This window comes from Stegodyphus dumicola, chromosome 8, assembly GCF_044657685.1.
Source record: "Stegodyphus dumicola isolate Sdum_Otavi_A_Nest chromosome 8, ASM4465768v1".
Taxonomy (NCBI): Eukaryota; Metazoa; Arthropoda; class Arachnida; order Araneae; family Eresidae; genus Stegodyphus; species Stegodyphus dumicola.
Window position 1 is genome coordinate 147,574,602 of NC_140775.1, and position 22,347 is coordinate 147,596,948.

A 22,347-nucleotide genomic window follows, 5' to 3' on the forward strand; every position below is an offset into this window, starting at 1 on the left:
TCTCTTGCTTGGCAAAAAGCCACAACTTAAGTACTTGGCGTTCGCAAGACAAATTTGCATAAATAAGTTAAAGCTTTTAATTCTGGCCGGAAGTAGAAAATAAGAAGTGATAGTAAAGATTTAAAATAAAATAAACGTTAGTTATACTTAAGATCCTTACAATTGTTGCAGCTTTCAGTGCTCGTTGATAACCGGCCACCATAGAATATTAGAGGCGCTTCAAAGGCCAATTGAAATAAAGTCTACGTAGAGGTTAGCATCTCTGTTGTCTTGAATTTGTTCCCTTGTAACATCAACAGCATGAATCGTCTAAAAGCCAGTTCGGAAGCTACATTGTTTTGGGCTGATGATATGTTTACTACAGACTTGATATTTTAACCTGCTGATTTCTATTTCCGCATATATTTTGCTAAACGCTGGAAGAAGACAAGCAGGACATAGAGAGCGAAGAGGTCTCGTGGATCTTTATATGTTCTTTTTTTACCAAAGAAAACTACTTATCCAAGTCTGAACGTTTTGGGAACATACTGATTTTTCAGTAGTTGATTATAATAAGCATAGAAGAAAGCAGTACATGCTCTAGAGGCTATTTTGAGAACTGTATAATCAGATCCATACGGTCCCGGAGCATGTTTCTTCGGGAAGACACGGAATATTTGTTTAATATCTTTGGTTGAAATCGAAATATCATTGCTGGTTGTAGATACGGTTGAGGCTTCTCTGATATGTTTTTTGTTGGAGTATCTTCATTTCGATCATCTTATGGAAATACAGTATTCAAGTGAATATTTACATTATTAGAAGCATAGTTATAAATGCTATCAGAGCCTCTCTATTTATTCTATAGTATTTCTGCATGTGCTAAAAGACTTTATTTATCATAAATTTGTGAAGAATACAATAGTGATTAGAACTGTTGTTATAGAAATTTCACCCACTAATTGTTTTTGCAATATGTTACCACGTTTAAACTGCACTCTCTCTTTCCTATATGCGTTAAGCAGCTGATGTTTGTAATTGTCTTCTGTGGCTTCTTCGTAGCGCTCTGCTCTTTTGGCTTTGTTGGAAGAGCTCTTTTTTCCACCATGTGACACCTTGTAGATTTTTCGCTGTGCGAGTTGAGAGGATTTCGCAGATGAATTGTATGGTCTTCATGAGTTTATATGTGAAGGTACCTAGGGCATCTGTGTTGTTGCAGATATTTAGTTTGACTTCCTCATTAGTGAGGGAGAGTGTAGACAATCTTGTAAGTGATTTGAGTTTGTTGTCAGGAAATTCATAGTGTCGGAGGATCTTGTTGGTGTGCTAAGGTAGATATTGAAATGAATGTATTTGTGATCCAAAGCACTTAATCAGGTTAAGAAAGGTTAGGTGATCTGGAGGCGCTGTACTTGGCATTGTGCGAGTCTGGACTGAAGGTATAATATATTTCAATTTTGTAGTGTTGCTGCGTAGATCCAAGTTCTTGGCATTCAAAACAGCTTTTTTTGGTGCTGTAGAATTTTTTAATTCTATGCGCTTGTCAGTCGATGTAGAGGCCCGGCGACTGTATAAAATTCCCCGCGCTTGCATAAGATAAGATGCCTTCCTAAGGTAAGACAGCTGGTTGACATTCTGAAATCTATTCGACAATTTTCTGTTTTTTAACCTGTACAGCACTTGATATACTTGTGGTCCGAGACGGACGGGATATCTTAAACGGTTCAGTTGCGAATCTTTGAGTCCAAAGATGCAAAAGAGAGCGTGAGGTCTGACCACTCCTTCCCATTAATGGTCTCATATGCCGACCGGTTGTTCGGGATATTGTGGAGCGTGAAGTTGCATTAGTATTTAGAATTTGTGTCTGAATTCGCATTTAATATCCGCGTAGTAAATAATAGTATCTGTTTGTGTATCTGTATCAGTATTTAGTATCTTGGATTTATGTAACGACTTGCATTAGTATTTAGTACCTGTTTCAGTATTCATAATTATATGCAAAATTTCATTTACTTAGTATCTATATTTTAGTTATTTAGTAACTGTGTAGTGATGTGTAAAATGTATTGTTTAATGTCTTAATCAGCATATGTAGCATCTTAGTAAACACGTTGCGGGGCACCGGGTGTGTTGTACTAAACAATACCCAATTAGTCTACGTAAGCCGCCCGGGTGTCCGGACCCGCTTTCACCTGTCACGTGTACGGCACTTGATATCTTGGTTACGTTATGTTCTGTTGCTATGGCGTTTTCAATTTCTTGGTGTTGTGGTGTTAGTGGAATGTTTTGAATTGTTATTCTTTGGAGTCTGCTGGCATCTTGATGTTAATCAGCTTGCTGCGCTTTTCACTCTTAAGAGGAATGAATACAATAAGGTAAGAACAACGTAATTCTCAAAAGGAATGACAAAACGAATGTTTAATTATTTAGTTGAATCAGGTACTTTCATTTTACTAGTTACACCTACATGTGAGTAATAATTACAGTAATCCCGTTCATTAAAAAAGAAGAAAGGAAGCTCAAAATGTTATACGTACAGACTGATTCGCCTATTAGCAACTATATGTCAGCAGACAATAGTCAGCTACCCACCTGAAAGCATGCACAAACTGGAAATTAGAATTTGGTTTGGTTTAATTGGATTAAGGGAAAGCACACGAAGATTAACTGTCTAAGAGGAGGGATGACTTCATGGAAGACGTTCTAAAGAAAACCGCCTGGTTTATACCTTACACATGTGGAAACGCCTATTCAACCGGTCTATTCGCTGAGATTGAACCCTAGTAGAAGTACGACTGTTTAAGCGACTTTATCGCTCGATGATGGTGAGCATCTACACGAACAACACAAGAAGTTATGCGATTTTTCTGTACTTATGGTAAGAAAGTAATACAAGTTCATCGAAATATAAAGCGTTAGTATTGGAGATACTCCTCTCTTGCTTCAACAAAGGCAGATTACGACGATTTTGCTAATCACAATTATCAAGGACCTTCTTTCCAACGGGCCTCTAATAATCAATCATTAAAAAAAACAGTTAACGGCTAAAAGCACCATTATACATTTCTCCTGCGTATATTAACAATAAACCCGGAATCGTAATATTGTAGCGCATCAGTATTACAATACTACTGAATGGTAATACCATTCAGTAGTATTGTAATACTGAAGTTTGCATATTTTTAAAATCTTCACAGCAAAGAAAAATAAAAAAGGAAATTTGATTACATTATGGCATTAAATTTTCCTCAAAATAAATTTTCAACCAGCGAGATTTTTTTAAAAAAAATCATTCATGAATTAATAATGTTCAAAGACGATAAAACATTATTAATTTTCATATGTCAATTTGCTATAAAATTATTCTATAGAGTTTTAATGTAGCCACTGATTTATGACGCATATTTAAATATACTGATTTATGACGCATATTTAAATATACTGATTTATGACGCATATTTAAATATAAAATTTGTTATGAAAATCAAGTAAGAGGTGCAGAGCTATATTAAAAATTCAAACATTTTCCCAGTTTCTTCATTCATAAATCGAAAAAGGATGATTTTTGGTTTTTTGAAAAATTAAAAATATTATAATATGGTTATATGATAAATACAAAGCAATATTTAACTGTTGCGAAATATTTAAAAGGAAAGACAAGCTAAATGTTTTACCATGAGATATCTTCTGCAGTGATGTCATGAGATGCATTAGCAATCGATTCAGCTAAATCTTTAGCATTGAAATCAATATTCAGATCTTCAACAACAGACATTGCTAGCCATCTGTAGGGAATATTTAAAATATTTTCAATTTCAGAAAATATGTATATCATTTCATTTATAGCCATAAAAAGAACATGTAATTTAAGTAATACAACTTACAAAAAAGGTGGTAAAATATTTTTAAACGAAAATGTAGCAAGCAACTTAATTAGGTTAATATGAGATTTCATAACTGTAATCATTTACATGAGTTTTATAACTGCAGTCAGTTTACACCATTCTCATCTATATGTTACTCTGCTAATTAAGATTAACGTTGATTCCATCTTTAAGAAGGAAGAGAAATTAAACTGACATTTATGCTAAGGTTTTAGAAAATAAAATTTTAGAATGATTGGGTTCTTTTATCCAGCAGGAAACGGGAGAAATCAGCAATGCCTTCCCCGGGATTCTAGCTCTGGTCCTTTCGACTGCTAGACTACGCACTTTTAATTATACGACGAAGGCGCACATTAAGGAAGGAGAAAATTCCTTACTTTCTGCCACACTTTTAAAGGACGTCTCGGAGCGAAGCCACTTACCAAATTCAACTGGTGACGAATTAAGGTTTACCACATTTTAGATCGGACGCCACATGTAGAGACTTTTTAGGATTTTTGGACAAGAAAGTGGAAACAATCAATAAGGCTCTTGCCGGATTCGAACTCTACACCGTCCGACTGTTATCTGGACTTGTTTCATTTGCGTTCCATTGCACCACAAAGGCACACAGAAAAGAGGGAGAAAAATTTGGTTTATTTTGAGCAAGAAAGGGGTAACAGTTAGCGATGCCCTCGCCAGGCTTTGAAATCTGGACCTTTCGATTACTACCCGGGCGTGGTTCCAATTACACCCTAAAGGCACGCGATGAGGAAGGAAAAAACTTCTGTACAAAATTAGTTTATATATGCATATATGATTTCAAATATTATTCAAAATGATATGATTTCAAATATAATCATTTCAAAAATGATTTCAAAGATGATGCATATATGATTTCAAATATTAAAGTTTAGTGATATTAATTAAAGCCCAGGATAACTTTTAAATAATAATTTAAATTAACTTATACAAATAGCTTGTGCAGAAGAAAACAGTATAAAAGGGGGAACCAACTGAAAGTAGACAAGTTCTTTTGCCCGGAATCTATCATGTGACTTTCGAATTGCTGGTTTTCAATCAATTACTTTTATGGGCTATTATTTTCTAGAATGCACAGAAGGAACATTTCCATTCTTTACAAAGTTTAGAAACAAAACAGATTTTACCCAAAAATAAAACCTTAAAATAACTTTTTCCTGACATCCGAAATTAAAGATTGTTTTTTAAGGTTGCTTTAGTATGAATGAAATTTAAAACGAAATAACTGTTTCTTCTTTTTAAAAATTAATATGTGCAGGAATACTTTTGTCATAGTTATATTTTATAGTAATTTACCTGAACTTCAAAGAGAAATAATTGCTTTTACTTTTTAAGAATTAATTAATAAATTATTTATAGTAAGTGGTGTGCACAGCATCTCTTCAAATACTGTACAACAAATGGCTCCACACATTGCAAGTAACTTCATGTTACATATCCCATCCTCCTGAATAGGGCACACCATAGAACGTGTATCATTGGAATAATGAATATGGTAGGTAAGCATAGATGTAGATTTAGGCCACTCCTAATGAAGCATCCTCTGTTTGACATCAAATTATAATGTATCCAATAATATTTAACCTATCTCTTTCTTATGCTTTTTTATGCATATAATATTCATGAGTTGCCAGCTTAAATTTTACAGGATCATACATCTCAGGCAAGTAAAAAAGCAGAAAACTTCTCCCAAGTATTATATCCGTTTAAATATTAGGCCCGCCGCTTAGATGTAACTTATCTTCTTGCATAAAATCTGTATAAACACTATTGCTAAAGAATTAATAAACCTGAAAAGCCGTTGCTGACAAGGAAAGTTGCAATCGTAGGAGAACCCGTAAAGCCCAAAGAGTTCTATCACTTAGGCATACAAATAGTTTGATGATATTAAAGAGATAGATAGACATGCATAGAAAAAGATAGCTATCCTCTAATATTTTTCCGTTGCGAGACTACAAACGCATCGGTAACTATCCCATGACTCCTTTGTTTGCCAAACTGTATAAGGTAATAAATTACATTTTGATTTTATAAATAACAGTAGTATTTTCTTTCAAGGCATATTTGGTTTAAAAGACGTCCATTGCGATAAAAACACGCCTAGCTTTCATGAGAATCTTATTTTTTATACACATCTACGCCTCGTTTCATACAATTGGCTAGTTGTAGCGGTGTTGTTAATTGAATAAGCATCAAGCATACTCACTATATAAATGAAAGGAGAATGCATTCCACACATTTAAAACTATATTTTTGTATTAAATTACACTATGTTAAAATCAGATTTTCATTTTGAAAATTAATATAAATTGTTTATAAAATGTATTTTTATATTAAATTAGAATAAAATAATGAAATAATGTATAATAGTTTAAGGATTACTCCATTTAATAATAATAATTTAAGTAATAATCATTAAAGTATAATAATTACTCAATTTATCAATAATAATTTAAATATAATAATTTAAAGATGGTAATTTAAGGATACTTATGCATGGTGCTCATACGGTGTTAAGTTTTAAATTTATGGTCAAGACGCTGTCGATTATCCTGGAGGTATTAAAAGATAAATGGCATGTGGAAACCTGGCTGCTTTGCATAACATTAAATTAATAGTACTTCCCTAATCTTGTAAGGATTTTAAATTTTACTAAAGTTTATTTTATTTTAAAACTTTGCTATCCTCTCTTATTTTCCATTTCCGGCCAGAATAAGCACGAGTAGAATTACTTATGCTAATGAGGTTGCAAACCGTATAAACCGTATAGGTATTTAGGATGTGGCTTTTAGCCAAGAGAAGAAAGAGACTTCTTGCTGCCTTACCACGCGCGTGCTTTTCAGTCAGTTTATGTCTGTCTTTAAGGCTAGAACTTAGTTCTCTCTGATATTTGAAGACTATGTTCGATTGTAGTCTTTGCATTTCACTCACTACATATACGTAGTGTCAAAAGGCCAATCTTCGCGTTACTAGTCTTTGTAAAACATTAAAGTTTAGTTCTTATTTAATTTAGTTTATGTCTTATTTTCTACGTTTTAGAGTATAAATGTTGGTTTCTGTATCATGAAGTGCGGGAACGACTGTACGCTGTGGGAAATAAAGGGTAAATTTAACTTTTCTTATTTTTGTTTTATCTTCTACACACGCACGAACATAGTTTTGAGTAAGTTGCCTGTTCCTACTCAGGACTCTAGCTATGTTTCCAAAGGCAATTAGATGGAACAGCAGTCCTGACAACCTTTCTTTCTTTTCATTAAGCATTTTTTATGATAAGAAGCAGATTTTCATTTAAATTGCTTCTAAGAAAGTTATTTTTTCTTATCAGTCTCAATGTATCTATATATTTCAGTTTTATGCAAAAAGGTTTTTAAGATAATCAATTTTCTTTTAAAATGAAACTGAATTCTCTGAATTTAATTCAAATCAATGCTCTGGAAAAGTCCCACAGGTTGCAGTTCATCAAAATTTGAAGAAACTCTATCCGCCCAACAGTTCTTGGGAAAGAACAACATGATGTTTGTATCTCGCTGATGTTAATGATCAAAACTTCTTGTTCATTCGCGTAATAGTCGCACTTTGTTTGCCAGTTTTTCATTGTGAAAGTGTAGGGGCGACTATTATGCCGAGAAATCTACTACACAATATTGGGCACTTTTTGAGAATGTTTTCTGCTTCAAGACGGGGGTGCGACTATCACGCGAGTAAATACGGGATATGAAAATAACCTGCTTGCCTTGAATAATAAATATTCCGTGTCAAGTCTTCGGGAATTTTTTCCTATTTCTAACAGAAGACAAAATGATCTGGAAAATTAATCGATGTTGGTGCAGAAAGCTTTAAAAATGTATTAAAATACGTTCGTGTAAAGTATATAATGATTTAAAATACTTCCGATAATTTTTGGCACCTCCTCGTATAATTTCTCATACCTACGAATTTCTCATACGAAGATCCATTACGCCACAGGGCGTAATGGATCTTCGTAAACTGAAATGTAAACTGAATGTTAAACTGAAATGTTAATGTAATAAAAAGTGTTTTAAATATCGATTGTATAATTCTTAAATAAGTACTGCCTCGCAAATTAAAAACGTTACCTACACGAAAGAAAACCTGACATGTGTGAGTTCCAGTTCCTCTTCTTTTTCACTCTCTTGCTTCTGAAGTTTTCTGTAACATAAAAGTTAAGGTTTTACTTACATCTCCTGAAAGTAAATTCATAGAGAAAACGGAAATAAACTGCTTTTTTATTATTATCATTTAAATAGTTGATAAATAAACGTATCAAGCACTATGTAAATATTAAATTATAAAATGTTAAAGTTCAAGTTACAGAATTTCGTAGACCATTATACAATGTTAATAATCGGTTGGTAATCAACATTGATATATTTTTTATTTTTTAATAGATTAACTGGTAAGAATATCCAGTTTTTTGGTTTTTATAACATTAATTCAAAAATAATATATTATTTTTGTATATATAATATACAAATGTAATATACAATATATAAATTGTTGAATAAGACTCTAATTTTCATATTGGAGAGAATTATAATTGAATGTAATATTTTAAAAGAAAATGTGACAATAAATAATTATACATTTTTCTAGTCACATTTTCGGGAATAGATTAACTGAAATCAGTTAAATTATTACTGGATATAATGAAATGTTTGAAGAATAATCGTTGTTTCTCCTATTTAAAAAAAAAAAAAAAAAAAAAAAAGAAAGAAGGAAAAAAAAAGAAAAAAACATGAATTTATTTTTCATTTTCTAGTGACTTTTATTAATATAAAAGTTTGTCTTCGAATAAATATCCTCAGTCAAAAAGATTGGGGAACAGTAAGGATGAATAGATTTAAACATAATATAGTACATATAACTTACTGGAGTAAGCCATTGAAAGAAATACGCCATTTTCTCAAAGGTGTTAGGCATCTTATTTGCAAGCCAGATGAATGAAATAAATATTCATTATCTATGTAAGGTTTTCTAGTATCACAGTTGTAAGATAGTTTGTACAGTTCTCCATTGGAAAGTCTAAGAAAAACCCAAACTGTAGCCATATTCTCTTGTATTTTGTTGATGCAGACATCGATTATATTTCCTTCAGAATCAGTTCCAATAAAGTGCACTCCATCACAATGCTAAGAATAATAAAATGTAGAGAACTAAATTAAATAGTTTGATAAAAATGTCTAACATAATTTTGTAACTTTTTTAACAGTTCTACGCGTTTGTAATTCGTCTAAAAAAGTGCACGCTGTTTTTAGAAGCTTAGATTCATCTCTAATATGCAAAATTATCTTATCTTTGCAAATAATAAGTTTAAGCAAAAACTTAGTTTGAAAGACCAAAGGTTTTTTTTTTTTTTTAATTATTTAAATATTTTTAAACTTAAGTAGAGAAAAAGAGTTTATTATGCAATAAATAATATCAAAATTCTTTCTTCGCTATATAAATATGCCTATCAGTTGTGTTGCTGGTAATTTTTTCGAAGTGAGGTCTGCCAACGAAGTTTTGTCTTGGAATATGAATATCTTCAATGTATGTACAAGTAACTTGCCTTACGTCATCAAAAATGATACATTTTACCTTTAATGTTGAAAAAAAAAAGTACGATCAAATCTGATTAAATTGATGATCGGTTTTGTCTCCTTTTTACTTTATTTTCATTTATTATATTTTTCCCGATTTTCACGTTTATTAATTATTTGTTTCAGATACATTCGTTACAAATTGTTATCTTTAAGTTATGTTAAGTTTTCTTTAAATCTTTATTTATTTTCAGAAAATACAGCAGGTATTTACACATTTTTAGAAAGATTTCGACAAAGAATAAAAAAAAAAAAAAAAAAAAGGCAAAAGTTTTGGAATAAAAATTTTTGTCAACAGCTTATTATTTGAAATAAATATCATAAGCCACTTTTAAATTTATTCTTCTTTCAAAACATATGGATTTTACGCTAAAAGAAATAGTATCGATTTAATTGGCGAAATCTCAAGTTTTAAAAATAAAAGGTAAATTTCTATAAAACTTTCTATATAGAGATTTAAGCAGCTCTGTACAGAAAATATAAATTCTGGTTATCTAGTAAAAATAGCATAAACATGATTTCATATTTTTTAAAAGACATATTTTTGTAACAGTTACAGTATACTTATTTTCTGAAAGCATAATTTCTTCTAGCTGTGAACAAACAATAAGTTACATTATGTAACAAAATAATAATTATGGGTTTATTTTAATGTCGTTTATGCACATAAAACCTAACAATAGAGTTTACCTCAAACTGATAGTTATTATATATATATAAAATATTGATCATGATCTTGAAACTTACTTTCATTTTCTTCTGGCAAGGATTTTCAATTTCATATTCAAAAGCAGAGGGAATAAAGCCAATTTCAACAGGCGATAATTTATTTCTTTTTAAATTTTTGTATTCTGACAATCTTCTTTGTAATTTTGCTTTGGAGAAATGTATAGAAATCAAAGAAATCCAATATCTTTTCCAGTACAAATACCCTAAAACATTATTTCAGATAAATTTCTATTTTTGAATAAATATATTGAAAATACAGGACGTCACAAATATAAAGTAATTATACAGACATTAGCAAATGATGTGTGCACTAATATATTCTTTGTAATATTTAATTTCAAATATTTATATAAAAAATTTTTAATTTTTAAAATACTATATAATCATATAAGGAATTTTATTGTAACATATTACATATCTTCAAGTGATTTTACTTAAATTTATGCTGAAAATTAACAGAAATACCTTCTCTAATTTAATGCAATTTAATATTACTACCGTTTGGTATCCTTATTTTCGCCATCCGAATTTAATGTATTCCGCTATACAAAGACCACTTATGTTTCAGTGTTTGGAAATCGAGATTTGTAAGTTTCAACATTTTTTTTTTTTTTTTTTTTTTTTTTTTTTTTTTTTTTATTTGTTCTTTCTTCAGTGAACCGGGAAATGCGAAACAAATAGCAACGTGATAGCCTATGATGGCCTTTTTTTCAGATATGGTGTAAAATGTAAACAAAGAATGCGATTTATCAAATGAATACAAAAGAGAATGGGTATATGAGAAGAGTGTTTAAACAGATATCATTAGAAAAGAATATGAGCTTCATAATCCTTATGAAACTACTGGGCCTCATTTCATGGCATCAACTATTAAATTGATTGTAAAATATAGTTTGCTCTAGCTTCCATAGGGCTGAGACTAAAGAATTTCAAATGTGCACATAAGACTAAAATCTGAGAATTTTGTCACTCATATGAATTTTTTTACAAGGTTATAAATCTTGCATATCTATAACATTGCAAGTTTGATCAGATATGCTCAGCGATAAAAATGTATAGATTCTAACAGACTATACTCATAAGACCTCATTTCAAAACTTTTTAATTATCTTGGATGTTAACTTTTAGAAATGTGGAATTCCATGTAAAGTGTTAAGGGCCATTCACAGGGGGGCTTCTCTGATAACGGAGCTGGTTTTATGCGCTCACAAGTTTCGCTCTACGTGAAATTCGTATTTTTAAACGTAGCTCTCGATTACGGCCTTGGGGAAAGGAACCTGAAAAGCACGGAATAGTCTACAAAGTTATATAACTTGCAACAATTATAAATGCGTAATTTTTTGTTTCTGAATAGCTGTGCGAATCTGAAAAGTTTTAGATGTTAAGTATTTAAAGTAGCACCTTAAAATTTGAAGCAAATTTTCATGCTTCCTTCGAGTAATAAATTCGGTAATAAAGGGTTATTTTGAAATGTAAGTTTTATTTGATCTCCGAGTCTGTCTAATATTTTTCTCAAGAAAAAGAAAGAACAGTATGGGAAACTCTTCTATACTGTTTTGTTGGTTTTAATAAGCATAATTGAACGTTTTATTTGAGCAGACGAAAGTAAATTTTAATTTCTGACTTTTACGGAAATAATTGCCACAAATATGATTTGTCATAATCTGCCCTTTACAGAGACTTCAAAGGTTTTGCAACAGAAAATTATATGGCAGAGCCAGTCGTTGAAATGTAAAGTTTTTGCATTGGATTGGATTATTTTTTATGGCAAAGCACACGAGGGCTATCTGCCTAAAGGCAGGGATGCCTTCGTGGAGGACTTTCTAAGGAAAACTGGCTCATATACACGTTACGCATGGGGAAAACCACGAAAACGCCCATGCAGCCAGGCCGCTCACGGGGTTCGAACCTCGAACCGAACTACCAGTGTTCAGCGTCTTTACCGCTCGGCCGCTGGTGGTAAAGTTTTTAACAACCGTGTTGGTGATTAAATTAAATGTTTTTATTATTGCGGTAAACCACACTAGGGTTATCTGTCTATGGGGAGGGATACCTTCGTAGTGGACTTTCTAAGGGAAACTGGCTCGTATACACGTTGCACATAAGGAAAACGCCCATGCAGCCAGCTCGTTCGCGGCATTCGAGCTTCGGACCGAATTATCAGTGTTCAGTGACGCTCGGCCACTGGTGGGCCTTAACCGTGTTCGTTCGAGGTTAATTAAGTTTAATAAATGAAAGATTTCAGGTCATCAGTAGGCAAAATATTGTTATAAACTACATTTACTCGATTTGCCGAACTGTTTATTGCATTGTTTTTGCTTCTCATATAATGTATTGCTATGTTGTACCTGCAAAGGTGATACATATTAGGTATACGTGGCATTTAGAAATCTCAATTACATGCGTTATACCCAAATTTTAATTGCTTCAACTGCATGCAAAATTACAAAAATATGTGAACCATTTTCCTAATAATTAATTTCTTGCATATTTGCTTCAGTTTTACTAACCTGCATTTTTAAATTTTTTTCATATAAAAATTATCCTTTAATTAGACTTTTTTGCAATACGGAAAAAATTACTGCTCTTTAATCGATGAGAATTGTTCCAAACATATATTTTGCTTAGGAATTGCTTAGAAAAAAAATTATTTATCTACTTCACTACGTAAAAAATTAAAACATCTCCAATTCTGCTAAATTTAAGAGATTAACAAACGCTTTTAAATGACAGGAATGTGAACATATCTTAGTTCTATAAACTTATTTCCTTTTCGAAGGATGGAAAGGAATGAATTTTTCAAATTAATGTAGCATTTCATACAAAAGTTAACTGAAATCATTTATATGCATTGTGTATCTCAAAGCAATTTGAAAAACTCCTAGCTACTCTGATTATGACATTTAAATCTCTTAATATACTTTAGTTATAACAAGATCTGTGCTATTTTAAAGTTGCTTTCATAGTTTTCTTTTAGTTTATTTTAAGCTTATTAGCATATTTCACTAAAATGTTTACGCCTCAGTAACTACTGATTTATTTAGATACATCGAACGTTAGACGATGCTAAATTTGTTTGCTAATGAAGAAAGATTGATAAATTAAAAAATTCTTACTCGAATTTGCTCATAAAATATAAAAATTACATGATTAAAAATTTCTTTTGTTATTTTACTGCTGTTACAAAGAACTGCTCAGAGTTTTTTTTTAATCAAGACAAAATTTGTATTATAAATATTAACTATTCCGATTGCTTGAAACTGGTTTCATGGCATGGCATATCTTAATCCTTTTATTATACAAACGAACGGATTCAATACTTTGAATCAATTGACACGTGCAGCATATAATGGTTTCAACGTTTATTGTGTGTCCTTGTTCTCCGAGAACTATGTTTTATGTGTTGTAGTATTTGAGAATACAGAGAAAGATAGAGTTGTAAGCAAAAGAATAACAACAATAAGAAGAGTAGCGTAAAAGTTTTTTGTTATTCTCACATCAAATAAATATGGAGCCTAACATCCTAAACATGGATGATAATAATTTTTCAGCTACTGCAATGATCCTGGGAAAAAATATGAAGGGACAAAATTTATTCGTTAGTTTTCAAAAAATTGTGTGTTTGAAGAAAATATTACAAGTCGAAAGAAAGGTAGGCCATCAAACTTAATTTATTAATATTGTTACGAATTTGGTATTTAAAAAGCTAATGTTAGTTCAATTATAAATTAAATGGTTTTATTTCTCGCGCAGTGCAGCGCGTGACGAATATTAAAAGAAAGCTAAGCCGGAAAAATTAAAAATACAAGAGCGCGTGCGTTAAATAAATAAATATCTCTTTTTGATTTCGAGAAAGTACTGGAAAATTCTAGCGCGTGATTTTAAAATCTTATAAAAGGAGGAAAACATCTCAGTTTGTAGTAGTTGCTTAGTTTGTTTGTTGTTTAGAAAACTGCCGTTGTTGATTATAGCGAATTCGCGGATTAGCGTTCTTTAGCTGTTTTGAATTACGTTCTATTGTACATTTAAGTAGTTAAAAGATAACTACTGTGAGATATTGTGATACTGCATGATAATTTGAGAAAATTTAAGCATTTCTGTTGTGATAATAATAAATTTTTGTTCATTTTTCATCGGACTTGTGCATTCATTTCATAACGAACCCGTACGCACGCAACAATATTTATTACTCATTTATTATTTCTTTAAAGCTGTAAGCTTATAACCCATAAGATCTTGAAATTCGGGAATTAGAAATTCGACAATCAGCTTAATGTTTTTAAATTTTCGTGTAACTTGTATATAGAAATTTTGGGAGCAGGTTTATATACAGTAGTGTTACTACAACATTTAAAATAAATATTTTAATATATGTCCTAAACATTAATTTTATTAAAAGATATTTTAAATTTTTTTTAAAAAATTAGAGAATTGATTTCACTGCAAGCTGATTTGAAATAAAATTATACTTCCCGTACACTACTGAATCATAATATTTTGCATAAACTGCTTATGATATGAAAATATATAAATTGTATCTAATTAGATCGCTAGAAGACTATAATTTAGTGCAGACGTTTTCCTAATACTTCACATTATTGCAAATGATTTTTTAGTCGTAAAATCATATGGGTGTAAAAATATATGGCATGTTCATGGTGTCCCATGTAACAAATGCCATAGATTTAAGGCAAGAATTAGCAATGAGCTGTAATTTTTATGCTAATGTTAAATATTTCATTGGATTATTTGAATATTAAATAAGGATTTATTGAAGTATTTATACGATGTTACTTTCCATCAAATCGTATGGCTTTATGAAATCTACTGTCTTGCACTTCATCATTATCATTTAAATTTTTCTTGGCATCATTATTTATTGCAAAATTTCATCATGTTTCATAAAGAAATCAATAGAAAAGTTAATCATTTATTTGCCATTTATGGGCAGAGACGACAAGATAAGACTATGGAACGTTATTAAAATTACGTTTACTTTCTAATTTATTTTTTCAGGAGAACCTTTAAAAAAAATAAAAAAATAAAAAAAAAATACTAACTTCTTTGTCTGATTTCTAAATAAGCTGGGGGAGGGAGGATAAAAACAGTAATTCTTCTTTTAAAATTTCTTTACAAGAAAAACTGCTACATTTGCAACTATATATATAAAGATTCCTTCACGATTATTTTTTTTTTCAAAATGAATGATATCTAAAGAAAATAAATCTTGTGAAAAATCTTGAAATTTCGCTTTTAAGAAACATTGCATGGTCACATAAATTAAATATTACTGTATGAAAATGAGGTATGTATTCTTATGGGATGACTATTAAACGTTCAGTCCGAATCCTAAAAGGTTCTCAGATCTCTCAAATCTTTCGAATCCTTCAAAAAGTATAACATGAGGGAAAAAACAACTTTTAGTTAACCTTAAAAGTTTTTACTTAAAGCAACATTCAAAATCTGGCTTTGATAGAAAACAAATCTAAAAATATAGTTTTCCAAAGCTCACCTATATTAATTAAAAAATTACAAATGAAATTTAGTAAATGATATGCATAATTAGAACTCATGAACTTTTTCATTTGCGAAGCATATTTTTTTTAAGTAATTATTCATATTTTTAATAACAGTTCAAAATTCAACATTCTTAAAACGATTGAATTGCCCAAATGTTGTCTTAAAATTGCTGTGTTGCTTTAAAACAAAAACTTCAAGGTCGTAATAACCCTCCTCTCACTTACGATAGTAATGTAGTACACGGGATGATCATAGCCCAGAAGGAATTGGAGGATTTTAGCAAACTATAGGAGTTGTTATCTTCCTCAACAGTCGTTACCATAGTTACTAGGCAAGCAGGAACAAAAAAATAGCCTTGTATTGCTTATTCTAAAGTTACAAACTGAAGTGCCGGACGCGGTGTTTATACACTATGCATAAATTGTTAGAAAAATCCAAGACTTATAAATAGTATGTTATTTATACTCGGATCGTCAAAACAATTCAAGATTTTTAAGAAAACACAACCCATTAATCACTTGAAAATTATGAAAAATATCTTTAGATCGCATACTGAAGCAAAATTATAATCAAGAGCACCACTAAATATTCTGGTGATTCCAGGTATCGGTAAAATTGTAACAATTGCATCCTTCATCTTACTTTCTTAAATGAGGGCGTCTGTTGGCCGTCAGTAAAGCTAATCTATCTAAAGTTTTGGACTGTAATTTTAACTACTTTTCTTTTTGGCGGAAAGGGTCCAAACTCAAAAGATTAGGATGACAAAAAAAAAAGTTTTCGAATCTTGAATTTTTTTAATTCATCACCTTTACCAATTATCAAACTTTAATTTGATTTAGTTATCAACATTTGTGTGCCTGTTGTTGACTGATTTCCAGCAGTTTAATTTCTAAATGCAATAAGAAATTTTGCATCTCAAATCCTAAAATATGCAGGCCCGCTAGCGGCAAAGTGGCAAAACCTCTCAACACTAGTAGTACGATGCCACCATCCAAATAATACAACCAATCTGTAAAAAATATATATATATTCAATGTTTCCAAGTAACATACTGTAAATCTACCTTTTTATATGGCTATTATAGACACTAGATCTCACATACGTATGACCAATATTAAATGTATGTATATAGCAGACTAAAGAAAGATAATTCATAACAGGAAGAACACTCAAAGTGAAGAAAAAAAAGATTCTTTTGTGCTTCTTAAAGCATTTCAGCTCATTCCCGTTGCATTCGACCATAAAAGCTCCCTTTAACCAGCGTATTCTGTCGCCGAAAAGTCGCCAGCATTCATATGTTTTACCTATTCAGCCACTGATGATTTTATATTATATGAATAAATGCAGTTGATACTTTTGTTATTAACTTTATTATCAGATAAGAATATTGAGAATATATCATTCTGACTTATTAGTTAAATAGTTATATTCATAATTTTATTCAATGAAACTTGTATTCAGTTAATTAATGAAATTTGAATTCAATTTACTTAACTAGGGATGTGACAATCGAATCAGCGAATACTATGAAACTCAGTAAAGATTCGAGACCTGAAAACTGTAAGCTGTGGTTTTGTTTCGTCTTTAGCGTACAGACCTAAAAGGGTTTTAAGCGTTTTTAATTGATACTTTGCATAGATTACGTTTACTAATATTTAATTTAACATTGAAAAAAGAACGCAATTGTTGCAATTTCAGGGGACCTTGATCCTTATATTGAGTTTTTGGAGTCCCTTAGCACCACATTCTTAATTTTCTTCGTAGAATTTTGAGCTCTATGTTTAGTGTTTATATATGGATTATATATTGATTATTATTGCTAAAAAAATTCTCGAAAAGAAAGAAAGTATTGCTCAATTACATTTTGTCAAATTTATTGAGAAACTAAACTTGATGGTTTTAAGTGTCTGAATTGTATACTTCATTTAAGACCGGTTTACATTTCTCCAGTGACTTGTAGCAAGCCACTCGCTACGACTTCTTTGATAATGTAAATGCTTATTTCGCCACAATAGAAACATAAGAGAGATGAGTCAGCGATTTCATTTCTGCTGCGAACCAATTGAAAATCGATCAGGGCAATAACCCGAGCAATGTTCGCAGAGGCATCCTGTCCAATTTTTTCCATCATATCGAAAATGCCGAGATGGAACGACAATCAAACTATGGTATTTTTTAATCCATATGCATCTTGTGAAATAATATGGAATACTTCACTGCCTGAATATTATGACCATTGTTTACTAATACCTAAATATAACTACTGATCAAAATGAATTTAGGTTTTTTTACATTGTAGGATAAACATAGAAGAAAATTAAATTAGGGTATCGGATTCAAAATATTTATTTATACATATTTATTTCTGAATTTTCTTCAATCACAAAACAATAAAATTATATATTATTCAAATAACCAAGATGTGAATACAATTTGAAACTGTATAAATATTCAATTTAATAAATAAAATACAGTTTTCAATTATAAAAATAAATGAAAGGGAAACCACTTGATATTTTTAATATAAATTTCGAAAAACCAGTTTTCACTCATGACAAATTACACCTAATAAAATATAATCTAAAATTTTGAAATTTTGTTTACAGACTTCCGTTTTTATTTGAACAATAGATTAGATTTTATATATAAACAATCATCGGAAGTATTAAGATAAAAGTAGCCGACAGAATGCATATGAGGACATTATTAACATGTTAAATGGAGTTGGAGAGCTCAATAAAAAGATTAATAATTTTCACTCAACCTTCATATAGAGAAAATAGCCTCACGCATTTCTGGAGGAAATATGCTGATTGTGCATTTTGGAATTCGAAATGAATATTGCAGAGAACTGTAGGAGTCACCCATAGCCAGAAACCGAAGCAGTTTTAATTTTGCTGGCACATTTCAAAACAATGCAATTTGTTTCCTCTGAGTAAGTAGAGAGACCATTTCGAATGAAGTTGCAAATTGTCTTTCACCCATTCTGATCAAATTTTAACTTTGGATATCCTCGCCCCGAAGATCATTAAAAGTTGACTTAATGCTCCTAATTCATTACGGCGAGCTACCCAGTCACGTACGCATTTCCTTAGTGTTCTGATAGTATTTCGACACACGACAGTTCCATAGAAATCGAAAAAGGAACACTTTCACATGAAAGAAACATTCATAGTGTGATAGATAATAGTAATTTGTATAGTTTAGTGACATTTACTCAAAAATCACATCTTGGTTATTTTTCGATAACTAACCACAGCGATTTTGATTATGAATTTGTTTTATAAAATTCTAAGCTGTTGAACTACAAAAATATAAATTTTAACAAAAATGTTATGGTTAAAGAATGAAAAATAACTTACGGTACCTTAAAAATTGTGTACGTCTTTCGATACCCTTGATAGAGTATTCGCTACTTTTATTTTATGTTCCAAACGCCAAAATGTTTTAAATAAAATAAATTTTTTTCACATCCATATATTATTGTAACATGTACCTTTTTAAATTTTTTAGAGGGGAGGCTTTATTGTTGCTCATTTTAAACTCATCACTTTAATTTTATATATCTGAAAAATAATCCCTTTGGGCTTACACATTTTACTTATTTGGGTTAATTAAAAATAAAATATAGTGAATGCACAGAAATTAAAGATTTTCACATGCCGGAAATGAAAAATATGAAGAAATCTAATTATTAAATGTATCTAATTTATAATGATTATAAATGTTATCTAAATATATAATAACCTTAATATTGAATTGTAAACATAAATTGAAATCCTGTTCACAAATACGTTATAAAACTATTTAAGCAAGAATTGTTCGTACTGGTAAGCAATCTGTTAAATGGCATTGTAAAGCAAATGCTATGAGATGCGCACTTAAGAAAGTAATAAAGAGTTTTGGAATATGTATTGTTGAAATTAATGGTAAAAAAAAGTCTTATAAGTATAAATAAAAGAATTATTCCCCTTACATTTTATAATAACTCAGTTACAAGTTTTAAATAATACTTAGAAAAAATCCTTATTTTATTCCCTTTTAGAAATGTTCATAGTAAGTTAAGTACTATTTAAAGTATTTCGCTAATTTCTAATAATTCTCTAATTTAAAATGAACCGAATAGATCATTAATTATAAATTGACTTATACTTTTCGATTTAAAAGATGCCTCAGAAGCCAAAAAATCATGTCATATCTAAGAAAGTATTTTAGGAAGTAGCTCTATAAATAGAAAAGAAATAATGTATAATTTTAATATTAATAATACTATAAACTTTGATCTTAATTTTTGTACCTTAACCGAATAAAATTGAATTACCTTAATTTTTTTTTCTAATGTAATTAACGAAAACGTGTGAAAATATTTCATTCAAATTAAACCATTCCGAGAAAACTGTTCTGCGAAATGTATAGCATTTAATTCCGTTCAGAATGAAATGTTGTTTAAAAATATGTTGTTTTCATATACTTAGGACTCTGAAGTGTTGTAGAAAAAGAAAATATATACATTTATATGTATATTTACGACGTAATTACAAAATATTTACATCCGATCGCGTCAAAACCCATTGAACTTAATGGTAAATGACCCAATGTTTTGGTCACTACGTAGGGATCGCCGGTGCTTCAGAGCAGGGTACGGGAGAAACCTGTTTAGGGCTACTCCATCTTACTTCCTACCTCCATGGGAAACTGCTTCTCAGATTTCAAGCACTGCAGCTGCTATATCAGTATAAATTTTGTAAACAAAAGGAGACAATTCATCTCAATTAATAACTTAATTTGAAAAGCTTTTTAAGTTTCATTCATATTCGAGCACACTTTTGCATAGTTTAGATAAACAAGAAAACTAAAAGATATTGATAATATTTTTCTTTTAAAATATTATTTTTATTTTTTAAGAATATTCGAGTTTCCCTACATTATATTCATATTTAGTATGTTGATCATAAACTAAATTTAAGAAGCAGTGAAATAATTTTACATAAATAGCGTATAGTAAACAAAACATATCTCAATATTTTAAGCAATAACATGAATTTAAATGTACACCTTGCAGCATTTTATGTTAATTAGCCAATTATTAGGATTTAAAACTTAAGTATAACTTCTTTTTCTGCAGTTCTCACCAGAATTCAAATTAGTGGCTGGTTGGTATTAAAGACGAAAGTATGAATGTTTTAGAGCTTCTGGCAGCCTCGTTTGCAGTTACGTACTTTCACCAGCTCTGCTAAAGTTTATTCCGGCTTTAGCCACTTTACTAGCCAACTTAAAAACGTTAGTTATTTGAGCCAACTTGAGTAGACTGTTTTGTGTGCAATCTCAGACTGTGTTACTTGAAAATAACTTCATCTTATGTTATTTTAAATACCCACAAGTAGCGGATTTATCTTCTAGCACAAGTGGTTTCTTTTGTTAATTGAAAAAGTTCATGTAAGACTTTGCCATCTTAGCATTGACTAGAGCAATAACTCGCTTGCCAGCCAAATATAGGAGTACTCATATAGGGTGGAATTAAGACTTAGGAGAAATTTCATAATTTCATGGAGGGGAATGTGGTCAGCCTTTTATTTATATGTTTAGATTTAGTTTATGAATATAAAAAACTGCTTTCCTTCAAGTTTTAATTGTGTTAGTATTTATCACCATTTTCTACATTCCCTATTGTTCAAGTTATAAAACACGTTAAAAAATCATCTAAATAGGAATGTAGAAAAATGTATACACTTATTTTTCGAGTTTTGGAAAGGAGATGGGAATGATCTTCTAGCAGTGGTGGAAATGATGGCAAAAAAAGTTGAGAACCCTTGGTCTAGTAGGATCTGAAAGACATTGATTTGAGTTTCTATACAAGCAGTACCCTACAACCTTCCAAATTCAAATAAGTATTCCTGGAACATATACCCAACCTAGTAGCTATAAATTTCAACATCTTAAATGCGAAATTTTTAGGAAGATACTCTATTATAAAGGAAGAGTTTCACCTCAAACTAAAATCTGAAATATTTGCAATATTTTATCAAGTGAACACTAAAATTGGCTTAGGAGGGAGTCTAACCCAGTTTTAGTGTTCAGGCTTACTTGTCAGATAATGGGAATTATTACTGAAAATAAAATAAGAAAACAAGTTTTACCTTTATCTTTGATGAACCACAAAAAATAAATAAGCAGTGTTGAAACACCTACTAAACAGTAGCTGCTGAATGAAATGAAATCAAACATGATTAACCTTAATTCCTTTTAAAATAACAAATTAAGCTTCACAGAAATACTTCATGACACGACGAAACTATTTTGAGTGCATAAAATATGTTTCTAACAACAACTCAAATTCATAACCTTATCTTATCTTCATACTAAGTTTCGGCCATTGATACAAAAGCGGAGAAAGTTTTTATCAATGGATTTCGGGGCAACATCACTGACGTTTACACGATATTTAAATAGATATGACGATCATATGAAATCATATCGTAGAATTTTATTATATTTCATTTGTTTCTGGCATTGTGGTTTTCCAGAACATTATACTGATTGTTATCAGATTAAATGGATTAAAAAAATTTTCATATCGTTTGAATTACTGTACTATTCTTTAAACTGTGTTCGAA

General features: G+C 30.5%; 1 protein-coding gene across 2 annotated transcripts in view; it reads right to left on the reverse strand.

Annotated features, from left to right (window-relative positions):
- LOC118186462 (uncharacterized) overlaps positions 1–22,028 on the reverse strand; it is a 147,522-nt gene extending 125,494 nt beyond the window's left edge. For both annotated transcript variants that reach the window (XM_035356564.2, XM_035356563.2), the window contains exons 1-5: positions 21,871–22,028; positions 10,232–10,416; positions 8,775–9,034; positions 7,986–8,054; positions 3,654–3,764 (exon numbers count right to left, since the gene is read on the reverse strand). In XM_035356564.2, the coding sequence (XP_035212455.1) occupies positions 3,654–3,764; positions 7,986–8,054; positions 8,775–9,034; positions 10,232–10,416; positions 21,871–21,958 (713 nt within the window). In that variant the 5' untranslated portion in view covers positions 21,959–22,028. The remainder of the gene's footprint in view (positions 1–3,653; positions 3,765–7,985; positions 8,055–8,774; positions 9,035–10,231; positions 10,417–21,870) is intronic.
- Between the last annotated feature and the right edge of the window lie 319 nt (positions 22,029–22,347).